This window comes from Megalopta genalis, chromosome 1 (genome assembly GCF_051020955.1).
Source record: "Megalopta genalis isolate 19385.01 chromosome 1, iyMegGena1_principal, whole genome shotgun sequence".
NCBI lineage: Eukaryota > Metazoa > Arthropoda > Insecta > Hymenoptera > Halictidae > Megalopta > Megalopta genalis.
Window position 1 is genome coordinate 38,571,235 of NC_135013.1, and position 14,191 is coordinate 38,585,425.

The following is a 14,191-nucleotide window of genomic DNA, read 5'->3' on the forward strand; positions in this document are numbered from 1 at the left end:
AGCACTAATATTTATTTTATATTAGTCAATTTATTTATCAGTATTAATATTAGCCTTTGTCCTTTATTACAAAAAATGGATTTTTATCCGTATATACAGGGTGAGTAACAAATTAGTCCCCACGATTTTTCAGCCCCTGACTGAAAAAAATGATTCCTATCGCGCGAAGTTAATTAGTACTTAACCGATAAGAAATTGCAATTGTTTCAATTTAAAAACAAATTGATTTTCAATTTAAAAAAACAAGGTCACTGTTACATTTTCAAATGAAAGTAAGTGATTTTAACTTCGTAGTATAGTAATTGACATCGAGACGAATTCAACGACCTGCTGCACAATGATCTTCAGATGACATCGAAGGAAAAATTGCCATGAATTGATTGCCACAGTATTTGATTTTACATAAATTTTTCTTTCGTTTTATCTATTAAGATTTAAGATTGAATAAATGAGCATTGTTAATGTTTGTTGTGTTATCTTACTTATACCTAGTTTCATTTAAAAATATAACAGTGACCTTGTTTCCATATCGAAAATCAATTTGTTTTTAAATTTAAACAACTGCCATTTCTTGTCGGTTGAATACTAATTAACTTTGATACGAAGTATTTTCTTGTCAGACCATCGAAGTGGACTGAAAAATCGTGCGAACAAATTTGTGACTCACCCTGCATAAAACGAACAAAATAAATAAACAAATTTAGGACAGACGAGTAGAGTATGAATGGGTACAACCGTCGATAGCGTTTCACGTAATTTTTCTCAGCATTCCCATCTTGACTTCTGACATGTAGAACCTCGATTATCCGAACCTCTGACAGCCGAGCAACACTTCGCGCGTAGACAGCTCCATCAAAGGCAATCCGTACACAACGGTGACTGTCGTAAAGCTGAGTCAGTGAAGACTGTATCCAGCACTGCAGCCAAACAACCGTTCCATTATCCAAACGTCCCCTTGGTTAGTTCAATCGTAACGCATGATACTCTGCGGCCTAGTTATCACATTATTATACCAGCGACAAGCTCGCAGTGCCCCGCATCGAAACGAGCTTATGTCGCAACCTAATGGAACACCGATTCATCAGAACCGCGCGTCGTTATCGCCAGACTTCGTTATCCTGATTGCATACCGTCAGGATCCCGGGAACAGACTCCGACCGGCGGAACTTCTTTCTTCCTACGATTCTCCGTTCGTTTCCACGATCGCACGAACAATCTTCTCCGGGAGGATCGCCTCTGCAATTCCGCGCCGGAAAATTGGAATAGATCGCGGACGTGCGCGCGGCCGCGTGTACCATGATCGAACGCGTCGAGGAGCAACAGACGCGGCTGACAGTGCACGGGGAGGAAGAAGAGCCGCGTAAATCGTGACACGGGCATTAACTTTCGAGCACGAATCGTTAACCGTTTCCCGGTTATTTACAGACCATCAATTCCGGCGAGTCCGCCACTATGAATTGCACAGTGGAGGGTTATCCGGTCGAGAGCGTCGAGTGGTTGCACGATGGTGTGCCGGTATTGACGCAGGACACGAGGATCAGATTGCTGCCTCCTCTGGTCCTCGTGATAGGCTCGGTCGGCCGGAAGGACAAGGGGATGTACCAGTGCCTCGTCAGAAGCGACAAGGAGAACGCTCAGGCCACCGCGGAATTGAAACTCGGAGGTATTCACGCAGATACTCACCTTATTACCACGGAGAACCCGCGAGCCATATTCGCGACTACTCACAGTGGTATGAAAGCCTGAAATCATGGCCAAAATCCTAAAAATCGAAGTTGTCGTTGAGGAGTTCTTGACTTAGGGATTGGTTAGTTTAATGATGCGTCCGTGTGCGGTGGGAAAAACGAAATGACCCATACTTTCATACCTGAATGACAATTGCACTTCGAATTTCAAGTTTGTCGGGCAGTCATTACTCGCGAGCGTGACCGACAGTACGAAGTGGATAGTTTAAAGCGTGTATCTTTATATCTCCTGGCGATAAGTACGACATTTTGTATCGCTAACATTTCACGAATTGTTAACTATTACATTAGTAAATCGATAAATTGTAGATTCAAATTATAAGAGGAATTGGAATGCATTTACTGTAAAGTTATAGTCGAAACTTTTGCGGCCTATGAGGGCCTGCCTTCGAACTTACTGGAGCCATTGTTTATAGTTTCATCTAGCCGCACTTAAAAAATTGGCTGCATCGCGTTGCACTTTTTTCAGTTACAACCATTTTTGTGAGTCAACGTACGGGAAACCGTCTCGCGAGAGTATCTAAGACGGAATAACTTTCTAAAAATCGTGCCAAATTGCTTACATTGTTTTGAAATGTTAGAAAATACACTTTATTAGGCAATGTCGAAAATTATTTAAAAAAAAAATGAAATTTGCTAGATTGAAAAATGTTTCAATTTTTGGTTTTCTATTTTCAAGATCTCGTGACAATACTGTTTAGGTAGGAAAGAAGCGTTCCTTATTATTAAAGAAAACTTGAATAGTTTAATAATTAATTAATAATTATTTATTTAATTTATAATAATCATAATAATTAATTAATGATCTAATAATAGTTTAATAACTTCAATAATTCATTAATAGATTCGCAATTCAGATTCGCAATCAGCGACCACGAAAACCCTTACATACAAATTTTCAAATAAATCCGTCACTATTTCTTATTTTGACCATGATTTCGAGCTTTTATACCACTGTGCTACGCTACAAAGCAGCGAACGAGTCGAAAGTAGCGAAACATCTGTGTACACACCCCTCCAAAAGTGCTGGGACACCTACAGAAAGTTAAATCAATTTGAGAGACCGATAGGAAATTGTTGTAATGTCTTCAATTTATTTCGAAGTTGATTGTATTAAACTGTAATATTACATTCTAATAAAAATAATGTCAATTTTATAAAAGGAAGTTAAATTTTCTTTTCGACAATATATCCACCGCGTTTTGTAATTACTTCTTCGACTAATTTCGACATCCGTTTTATCAGTCAGTCTATTATTTCTGATCCTATTCGCTTTCATGCACTTTGCAGTGTTCCACATATTTAAAAAGCACATCGTATGAAATGAACTCAGTATACATTTTGAACAAAGTGCAATAAATAGATAAACTAATAGCTTAAGTGACAGACGCCTATAAAATTAATACTAAACATACAACATTACCTAAATTGAATGAAAAATTACAATTTATACTAAATCAACAGGTGTTCTAATGCTTTTGGAGGGGGGAGGGGATGTATGTCACAGAATTACGTCTTCGTAGCGTATTCGACACCAGATATTGTTAGTTGGGACGTTATCAGAATTCGCATACACGGGAGAGGTATTAAAACCTTTTTAAAAAATTTAATATTTTTTAAATTTCGTCATATATTTTAAAGACCCCCTCTGTAAAATTCTAAAAATCCTCGTTCTATACTTATCATCAAAATCTTATTGTCAGTCTTGCAAACATTAATTGTTTTCTTAATTAAAACACAATTTAATTTTTTAGAAATTCATTAATATCTCTCCCGCACATGCCGTGTTAATGTCTTTGCCCCCTGTCCGTTTTTCCACTTCTTGGCACTGTGAACTCATAAATAAGAGGAAGCTGTCCGAACTTCCGAAGAAAACCACCCTCTTCTATTTCTTGAATCTATAGACTTGTAAGTGAAACAGAATTTGTCAACTTAAAGTGCACAACAGAATCGGACGAAGATCCTCGAACCTCTTACGCGACTGCGTCTAAAGAGCGTACGAGGAAAGAGAGAGCTCATCGCGCAAGAACGTTGAAACAGCTGTCACAAATTCCTGTTTAATTACGACAGATACTGTACCGGAGCTGCAGTACACGTTCATCGAGCAGGCCCTGCATCCAGGACCACCGGTGTCGTTGCGATGCTCGGCGACGGGATCACCGCCGCCATCGTTCACTTGGCTTCTGGACGGAGAACCTCTGAGCGAGATCGCTGCCGGACACAGGTGTGCATCTAGATCGCATCGATCAATAATCCGCTTCTTAACCGGAAACAATGTCCACGCAGGTACGCGATAGGCCAATACGTCGATCAGTCCGGCGACGTGATCAGTCATTTGAACATATCATCGGCCGGAGCTGAAGATGGCGGCCTGTACGCCTGCGTCGCGCAAAACACGCTCGCCACCGTCGAGCACAAAGCCAGATTGAACATCTACGGTAATTCCATTTCCGTCTAAGATATTTTTTACTGCGATAGCCTTTATTAGTATAGTGCTGCTAATGGTAACTCGTGTGTGATCGTAGAAGCTCATCAATCGTTGACTTAGGGTCGCAAAAATTGGATAAAATCGAAGCAATTTGGTCAGATGAGAAAGCAGTGTTTCCTGTGTTGACCTTTTCACTGCTGCAGACGTATATTTATAATATGTCCATTGTATCTATTATTATCTATTGTAATATATGAGGCTGTGTAATAAGTCCGTTCGCGGGCCTGGAAAAAGACAAGGAAAATTATACGAATTCAAAGCGACAGTTCAGATGGACTTTGTGATATGTTCTCGTGGGGCTATTTCTATGCAATTTAGCTTAACTGAAAGCTCGATGCGTCTACTTTAAGACAGAGTAGATTAGATTGCAATAGAATGACAAAATCATTTTGAAATATTAAAAGGAATCGACCTCTGTGTCTGAATCAACCTTAAACCATTACAATATTTAAAAGGAAAAGTTCAGATGGATTTTAAGATACGTTCTCGTGGAGCTATTTCGATGCAACTTAGCTTAAACGAAAGCTGAAAGTGTCTACTATTAAGCTGAAATTGTATAACAAGTTCGTTCGCGTCGCGACGACTGCACGATACTATGATTTCTTACAAGAAAACACGACCGGACCTGTTACACAACCGAATATTATATATTATAATTGATATAATATATATATATATATATATATATATATATATATATATATATATATTATAATTGATATTCTTTCGACCCTCTCGCATTGATGCACTCAACGTGGAAAGCGATCGTGTCTTCGAGCCTCTAACTTTCTAGGATTAATATCGTAAGGATCGTGAGTCGCATCTCGAGCAATCGCAATTACCGGCGCATAGATCGGATAAGTAATGATTCGGGAGGCGGCCACGGGGTCAACGGATTCCGTGGATCATTCAATATGGACGAGGCCGTATTAGAAGGCGCTTCACGTCGATTAATTATTTCAGGTCCACCGTATATCCGATCGATAGGGCCGGTCCGCGCGATAGCCGGTGTCGATACCACCATCGCCTGTCCCTACTCTGGCTATCCCATCACATCCGTCGACTGGTCTCGTGGCAGTGCCGAACTGCTTCTCGACATAAGACACCACCTTTACACCGAGGGCCACCTTACCATCGCCAACGTCGACCCCAACGATGCTGGCATATACACTTGCAAGGTGCGCGGACAGTCCGGGGAAACGGCGAGCAGGGACATCAGGCTAACAGTCAGCAGTGAGTAGCAATTATCAGTCGACCATAACAATTAGACTTCGGAACTTTATGCAAAATAAAAATTGTCGAAGTTAATTGCAAGAAATATAAGTTAGACGAGAAAGCCTTTCCTCTTTCAATAATTGCAATACCTTGAAAATAATGTAACAAATATCTTTAAATTCTCGTAACGGCTTCGTAGTTTTGTATTCGACCTACTCGAAAATGCATAAAATCCTCAGTCTGATAATAATACTTGTACCAATGTTCCGTTTATTTTAACCGCAAAAAATATTTTCCCCAAAATTGTCTACATCGTTCGCGAGTTCTCTGCAAGCTCTATCTCACGAAGATCTTTTAACCCTTTGCACTCGAAGCTATTTTAACTGTAAATATAAAATCATTTTTCTCACTTATAGTATTTTTATTTTATACGATAAAATGCATTTTATGCACATGAAATTGACTCTTGGCACTCGCGCAACAGTTACACTCTTAACAATTCCCTAAATCTAAACTTTGTTAACATAAAAATTATCTCAGAACGTGATGTAACAAATTCGAGTGGTGCCCCTGAGTCACCACTCGAGTGCAAAGTGTTAATCATTGCTGTGGAGTTCGCCTCGCACGGACCCTCCGAGAAAATTAATAAATTAGGGGCCTGTTTAAAAGAAATGTTTCTTGCCGCCCGCGTCCTCGAGTTTTCCAAGATACAAGTTATTCCTAGAGCCGGCGAGAAGCTAGAGTCCGTTATCAGGACTTTTTGTCGGAACGGAACGTCCGTTTCGTTGTAATCTATTTAGTACGTTGGCTACATTCGATGTAGCACTTCAACGTTGCAACAGCGCCGCGAGTGTACACAGCCGCGTTAAAAAGAAAGGAGGAACTTGTTTTTCGCCGCTCTCGGTCGACTGCGCCGCGAAGAAGTCAGGAAGTAAATTGCACACCCGGAAGTATTCGCGCGGCGTTACTTTTTAAGCTTCTTCTCATTTGTCAAGCCGTTTGGAGGAGGGAAAGAGCCGGGGAAACGAACGCGTGGCTGGATGAATATGCTTTTCGAATAGGTTTCCACGAGGATGACTACCTTCTGCCGTAAAACGCCCGAATATTCCCGTGAAATTCTCATTTGTCTCAGGTCCGCCGGTGATGAGTCCCTTCAATTTTCCGACGAACCTGCAGGAAGGTGGCAGGGCCCAGGTCACCTGCAGCGTTACTTCCGGCGACCTTCCCATCGACTTCTCCTGGCTCAAGGATGGCGAGAAGCTACCCTCTTCTTTACACGTACGTGCTTCGACCCTTTTCTGCGAACAAATTCTGTCGCGATAACCGCGGATTGCATTTTCGCTAAAGAAAAAGTTACTTCAAATGACCCCATTTCTCGGAAACGCCATAATTTTGGAACACCCTGTAGATTAGGTCGCGTCATAAATAACTTCCGATGCAGCTAGGTAGCATCTATTGTTCGTATCTACCCACTATAAGTCTTTCTGCTTTCACTAAATAGATAAAGGTTCGAAATAAATGAAACAAAAAAAAGATAAAAAATGGACAAAATAAATGTCTGATAAAAAAAGCGGAAGTTATTTATGACTCGACCTAATAAAATGATGTACAGCTATGCTCTACGTGTTCCTGAATTCCACAAATTTCCGACCTTCGAAATTTGAGATTTTCTCGTGGCGGTTGCATCGATTTACATATATTGCGGAGACCAGAAAACTGCTTCGGCTTTGCAGATCGAGGAAAGCGTGGCGGAGTTCTTCAGCCTGCTGGTGTTCAACAAGCTCTCCTCGAGACACAGCGGCAAATACACCTGTGTGGCGATGAACAGCGCGGCCAAGGTGAACCACACGGCCGAACTACTGGTGAAGGTGCCGCCGCAATGGGTGTCGGAGCCGCAGGACGTCGCTATCCTCCTAGGCAACCCTTTGATCGTCTACTGCGAGGCGAAGGGGTTTCCGCCGCCGCAGGTCACGTGGCTGCGTGCCAGGGGTCGAACTTCCAATGACTATCAACCTCTGCTCGATGGATCCGATGGTAGGCTGGCCATACTGCCGAACGGATCGCTCTGGACCGCCTCCGCAGGACCTCAGGACGAAGGACACTATCTCTGCCGGGCCAACAATGGCATTGGATCAGGCCTTAGTAAAGTCATCTACGTGTCCGTTCATGGTACGCGGCCGTTTCCTCTTGTCATTCTGAACACTGTCTATTTAGAATCAGAAAGAGAGATGTCTCGTGCTAGTGATCCTACTTTTAAAGATTTAGTATAGTGACGCACAAATGACTGCAAAACCGAGGACGATGAAAATGAACAATTAGTCTTCCGGATCATAAAAGAAATATTTCGTTGAAAAATTATAGCCTGAGTGAAATATTTTTCGTCAAGAAATTGAATACTGTTTATCAAGTATTATCAAGGAATGCTAAAGTTATAAAATTATTAATAAACGAATGCTAAAAGTTAAATTTAATTTATCCTCGATAGTTACGAGAAAAATGGTGTCTATATATATTTATAAAATATAATTAATTGTAAAATAATTATAAAATATAATTAAATGTATATGTATTTTTTTAAATTTAATTTTTAGCATACGGGTTATTTATTGCATAAATGTATATATATACCTATAAATTGCCTATCTTCATATATTTCTCTTCATTCCGGATGTCTACGCTATGTTTTACTTCCTTCTTATCTTAATTCTGTCCTGCATTCATTTTATTTTTGCGCCAATTTAATACAGTATAAAAGATGCTCCATTAAATATGCTACCATTATTGGAAAACAATATAAATATGTTTTCCAATAATTAAGATAAGAAGGAAGTAAAAAAATAGCGCCGAGATACGGCAGGAAGGGAAATATAGGAGGATAGGCTATTTGCGATACTATATCAATCAGTGAATTAGCCAGTTCAAACAGCGAAAGTTCGGGAAGCGGCGGCCGAAAACTTCGCAGCTTTCGCCGCTCGTTTACCAGTTCTGAAGGACTTCATCTCCGTTATATCTGCCCGAATCCTCCACTCGTCCCGTTGCTAATTGGCTCCTCCTTATTAATAGTTTTGAAGCATCCGCGGATATCACTGTCTTCCAAAGAAACTCGAGCCTGCCCCGGCGAGGCGAAAAAAAGGAACGAGATAACTGGGAATCGAGTCAGCCCGACGTCGTGGCCCGGGATTAAATTTCGTCTGGATATTAAAAACTGTCGCGCCCACTAGAAAATTAACGGACAGTCCTACGAGCTTCTCCTCTCTCTGTGTCTGGTTCCAGAGCCGGCGAGATTCGAGTTCCAGAGCAAAAACGTAACGATCCGTCGCGGCGAGTCCGTCAACCTCGACTGCACCGTCATCGGCGACAATCCGATCAATGTGCAGTGGATGCATAACAGCGACCGCTTAGATGCAAACAGCCATCGGCAGAGCATAAGGCAGATCAAAGCGGAGAATGGACTGAAATCCCAATTGTCTATAGGGAGCAGCGATCGACAGGACTCCGGGGTCTACAGGTGCACCGCTGAGAACGCTTATGGCAGGAGCGAACATCTGATTTATCTGGCGGTTCAAGGTATTCGAAAATGTTACTCCATTATTGGCCGTGTCTTTCTGACACCACACGAATGTTTCTAAACGAAAGACGTACTTCAATTTAGTATGATCGTTAACCCTTTAGCGGGCGTATGTCGCGACCGCGTGACATTATATGTAGGCTTGAATGTTTGACGTCCAATAAGGATTAATTGTTTTTAGGGAATATATTTAAACAGTTTCAACATTCATGGTAAAATATTTGAAAAATGAAGGAGTCTTGTTACTTTTCTTTGACCCCTGAGCTTCTCTCCTTTGTTAAAGAATCGCCCTATCAATGATCAATCGCTGAATATGCTGATACGTAGTTCGAATTAGCGCAGCTCTAACAAAAACTATTATGTGTCAAAGGGGCTTAACTCCACATCTTCCTCAGGATAGAAATTCAATCGTTTTTTAGTTCGCAATTTCCTTCGTATTTTTTCGGGACAGGAAAATGTCAACGAAGCACTACTTGTTGATTTAACGGACGTAAAAGATCTTTACACGACGTAAAAATTGTCCGAGTGAATTACGAAATGCAGCAATTGGACGTGGACGTATTTAAATGGTTTCGTTAAATTGAAAATATATTGCGAAATTCGCAATCTCTTTATGATGGAAATGTGGCCGGAAGCATTATCCGAGGATCTTTCGGTAACAATCTCGGAGGATCGCGGGGGATCAAAGCCAGAACGAACCATCGACGGAATATCGATTCGCGGAACGATCTCGTCCGCGTAAAGCATGCATCCAATTTCCACTAGTGGCGTTTTGTCCGATGGTTTCGAGTGTTTTCGAACCGCTCGAGTCCTCGATTGAAACTGTCTCCCCTCCCGAGCCCCGTTTCAAAACTATCGATACACGCGGTCTGACCGGCCCGTTATCTGACCGGGCCAAATGGGCGTTAACGAACACCGGTTTTCATTCGAATAAGATTACTCAACCTTTTCTGGATAAACTGATATTTCCATCGAACGTGACGCCGCTCGTCGAACGGCACGCTATATACATACACGTCGATGCCGATGTCTGATATACATATACATAGGATCCACTTTGTGCACGCAGAAAGGCCAGATCCACCGGCCTCGCTGGAAGTCATAGAAATCGGCTCGCGATCGATACGATTGCTGTGGAAAAGAGCCTTTGACGGAAACAGCCCGATACGGAATTACGTTATTCAGTATCAGTCCCTGAATCACGGTTTGACGGACGATTGGAACCCGGCGAAAACGCACAATGTCACCTACACACCGGGATCGACCGGCGCCGGGAACGCGATCCATCCGACCCAGAATGGTGCGTAACCGTACGTTTAATCCCCGGAGCGGGGGGCTTTGATCGCTCGGACATTCATGCGTTCCGTGAATTCGCTCGGAACACACATCTGTTTTACGCTACCTCGTTTGTTCTATGAAAATCGATCGACCCGCTCAAAACAGCGGGCCCAGAACCGGCGCTCGACAAATGTTTCGAGCCACTTCGCCGATCAATAGTCATTGAGCCTGCTGATCCGGGAAAAAACCTCGAGGCTGAGCAATTGATATGCAGCATCGAACGACGATTCATTTGCGAAGCACTATTCACAAAATTATAGTTTTTCTGTGTAACGAACAATCGTTCAGCCGTGCTGAATAAAGTATTGCGGACTATTCTCTTATTTTGCAGCTGAATCATGTTTACCTTTCTAAAATTTTTCCATGTTGATACTTGAAACAAAACCAGTGATGATCTAGTAACTATTTCTTTCAACTATTAATATAATTAATGGAATTCAGACTAAATGAATCTCTCTGGTCGAGCAAAATCCGAGTGAATTCAGTCTTGTCGTTTATATGAAGCAATTGATCTGCAGTCGCGATCGCACTCGTTTGCGAGGCTCTTTTAAAAAAATTATAGTTTTTCTACGTAAAGAACGATTGTTCAAGTTCGATCTGCAAGATGATAATGGCAAATGAATTCTTTGTACTGCTCGTGCCGAATAAAGTACAACTATTCTCTTATTTTGCAGTTGAATCATGTTTACTTTTTTGAAATTTTTCCATGTTGATACTTAAAACAAAACCAATGTTGATCCAGTAACAGTTTCTTTCAACTATTAATATAATTAATGAAATTCCGGCTAAATAAATTTCTCTGGTCGAGCGAAATCCGAGTGAATTCAGTCTTGTCGTTCCTATGAAGCAATTGATCTGCAGTCGCGATCGCACTCGTTTGCGAGGCTCTTTTCAAAAAATTATAGTTTTTCTACGTAAAGAACGATTGTTCAAGTTCGATCTGCAAGATGATAATGGCAAACGAATTCTTTGTACTGCTCGTGCCGAATAAAGTACAACAAACTATTCTCTTATTTTGCAGCTGAATCATGTTTACTTTTTTGAAATTTTTCCATGTTGATACTTGAAACAAAACCAGTGTTGATTCAGTAACAGTTTCTTTCAACTATTAATATAATTAATGAAATTCCGGCTAAATAAATTTCTCTGGTCGAGCGAAATCCGAGTGAATTCAGTCTTGTCGTTTTTACGAAGCGACAGGTGGCTTTAGCGTTGATTGTTCCGCGTTCAGAGAAAAATGCTTGCTCTTAACAATCCGGTCTATCGGTTCGACAGACGATCAATTCAATTGTTCGTGTTCAAAGGCTTGTCTCCTTTCGAATCGGCCAGCGAGAATCAGGAAGTGGCTCTTGTCGGCGGTCTGCATCCCGCTGTGACTTATACGTTTCGCATATTCGCTATAAATTCGATCGACATCAGTTCGCCCACGGACGCCGTCGTGGCGAAGACCCAGGAAGAAGGTAAAACGAATTTCAGACTTTCCAGTCTTATCGAGAGTTTCCGGATGTATAAAAATTGAGACCTTTTTATGGCGCAGCACCGACCGAGCCGCCGCAAAATATCAACGTGCAGTCGGCTGGTGCCGGCGAACTTATGGTTAGCTGGCAGGTGAGAAATCTGATGAAATGACTATCGGGAAATATTATTCGAAGGATTTCTGCTTCGCTCTTCCCGCTACCATTTCAATTTTGTGGACGACTGGTCTTGCCTCCTCGACCAGTTTTCTCGCGAACGCAGAAAATCTGCAGTCTAATGATCACGGATTAAAGTATTTGTCCGTCCCGTAGCCACCCCCGAAGGAGTCCTGCAACGGGGATTTATTAGGCTACATAGTGACGTGGTCGGAGCATTCATCTTCAACGTCGGGCGTGAACCAAAGCAAAAGTTTAACCGTGAACGGATGGGCGACCGTCAAGGTGCAACTAACCGGCCTTAGGAAGTTCACCAAGTACGACGTATCGATCAGAGCTTTCAACAGTATAGCCAGTGGCCCGGCCAGTGTTCCCATTGTTGGGACCACTCAGGAAGGAGGTACGGCGCACGGCAATTGACTATTGTATTAGATCATTCGTGTCGCTTCACGTTATTCGAAATATTATGTGATCGTGCTTAAATTTATTTTTTCCGACAAAGCGATGCTTTTTTACGAAGGATATACCTAATATAACTTATTCACTGTTTCAGTGCCGGAAACTCCACCGTCGCAAGTCGCCTGCATATCTCTGTCATCCCAAAGCGTGAAGGTCTCCTGGAGCGCTCCTCCGCCGCATCAACACGGCGGAATCATCCAGGGCTACAAGGTGTACTACCGACCAGTGCTCACTGACAACAGTGAGTGAAAATTAAGTCTGAATTCTATGCGATAACGTCGTCGCTTGGTCCCAAAATTATGGTATTTCCGGGAAACGAGGGGTTCCTGAGATCATTTGGAGTAACTTTTTCCTTAGCGAAAATGCAATCCGCGGCTTTGTTTACGAGTTATTAGCGAAAAACAGTGGCCAATGAGAAGCGAGATCAGCCGGCGCGAGACGGCCGAGCCAATCAGCGGAACTGGTCTTCTACCGCTCGTTGACTCGACCGCCTCGCGTCAGCTGAGCTCGCCTCTCATTGGTCAGTGTTTTTCGTTAATAACTCGTAAACAAAGCCGCGGATTGCATTTTCGCTAAGGTAAAAGTTACTTCAAATGACCTCAGGAATCGCCCATTTCCGGGTGTTAACATAATTATGGAATACTCTGTGTATGTTGTTTCTTTTGAGAGAGAGAGAGAGAGAGAGAGAGAGAAAGAGAGAGAGATTAATTACTTTATATTATGTTATAATATGAATATATAATATAATATAATATAATATAATATAATATAATATAATATAATATAATATAATATAATATAATATAATATAATATAATATAATATAATATAATATAATATAATATAATACAATATATTTACTATATATAGTTGAATGCGCGAGTACGCACTGCCCTATGATTGTTCGGTTTGAATAAACATTTTATTATAACGAATAAACTGCAACACATTAGTTTACTCAATGCAGCGTATGCAATTAGGTCGAGTCATAAGTAACTTCCGATGCAGCTAGGTAGAATCTGTTGTTCGTATCTACTCACCACGGGTCACCGGGACAAACGAGTTCTTGCTGTCACCAAATAGATAAAGGTCCAAAATAAATAAAGGAAAAGAAAACAAAAAAATAGATAAGAAACGATAAAACAGAAGTCTGATAAGAGAAAACGGAAGTTATCCACGACTCGACCTAATATTTGTAAAATGAATTTCCACTGCTGAAGTTGAAAGAAGTTAATCAAAGAACACCGTTCAACCATTTCAGTGGACATATCGACGGTCGGAGAGGTGAAGAAGACCTCCAGCGTGGAGACCTACCTGCACACCCTGTACAAGTACACGAACTACTCCATCAGGGTGCTGGCTTACACCGGCGCAGGCGACGGGGTCCTGAGTCCGGCAATATTTTGCATGACGGAGGAAGATGGTACGAATCGATCTCACCAATTCGTTCGAAAACTCTGTGCGTATTTCTGAAAAAAATCGTTCGCTGTTTCCAGAGCCCGGTCCACCGGCTGGCATCAAAGCCTTAGCATTAACGGCGGAGAGCATATTAGTCTCATGGTTGCCGCCCCTGCAGCCGAATGGGAACGTCTCCAAGTACACGGTTTACAGCAGGGAAGCCGGCTCCAGCAACCACAACGCGCATACCATGCACGAGCCACCCTCCTCGCCCACCGACACCCTTACCATGGAGCTCAGAGGCTTGGTGGAAAGGTGAAATCGACGAATTTTAAGCAATTGATTAGCG

General features: G+C 41.9%; 1 protein-coding gene across 6 annotated transcripts in view; it reads left to right on the forward strand.

The window, feature by feature from the left end:
• The window catches only part of Dscam3 (Down syndrome cell adhesion molecule 3), a 346,778-nt gene that overhangs the window by 319,670 nt on the left and 12,917 nt on the right, over positions 1-14,191 (forward strand). For all 6 annotated transcript variants that reach the window (XM_033467267.2, XM_033467265.2, XM_033467262.2 and 3 more), the window contains exons 10-23: positions 1,426-1,663; positions 3,816-3,969; positions 4,032-4,183; positions 5,197-5,466; positions 6,581-6,726; positions 7,182-7,617; positions 8,722-9,015; positions 10,086-10,316; positions 11,659-11,814; positions 11,892-11,962; positions 12,142-12,385; positions 12,539-12,685; positions 13,706-13,867; positions 13,941-14,157. In XM_033467267.2, coding sequence (XP_033323158.1) covers positions 1,426-1,663; positions 3,816-3,969; positions 4,032-4,183; positions 5,197-5,466; positions 6,581-6,726; positions 7,182-7,617; positions 8,722-9,015; positions 10,086-10,316; positions 11,659-11,814; positions 11,892-11,962; positions 12,142-12,385; positions 12,539-12,685; positions 13,706-13,867; positions 13,941-14,157 — 2,918 coding nt within the window. The remainder of the gene's footprint in view (positions 1-1,425; positions 1,664-3,815; positions 3,970-4,031; positions 4,184-5,196; positions 5,467-6,580; positions 6,727-7,181; positions 7,618-8,721; positions 9,016-10,085; positions 10,317-11,658; positions 11,815-11,891; positions 11,963-12,141; positions 12,386-12,538; positions 12,686-13,705; positions 13,868-13,940; positions 14,158-14,191) is intronic.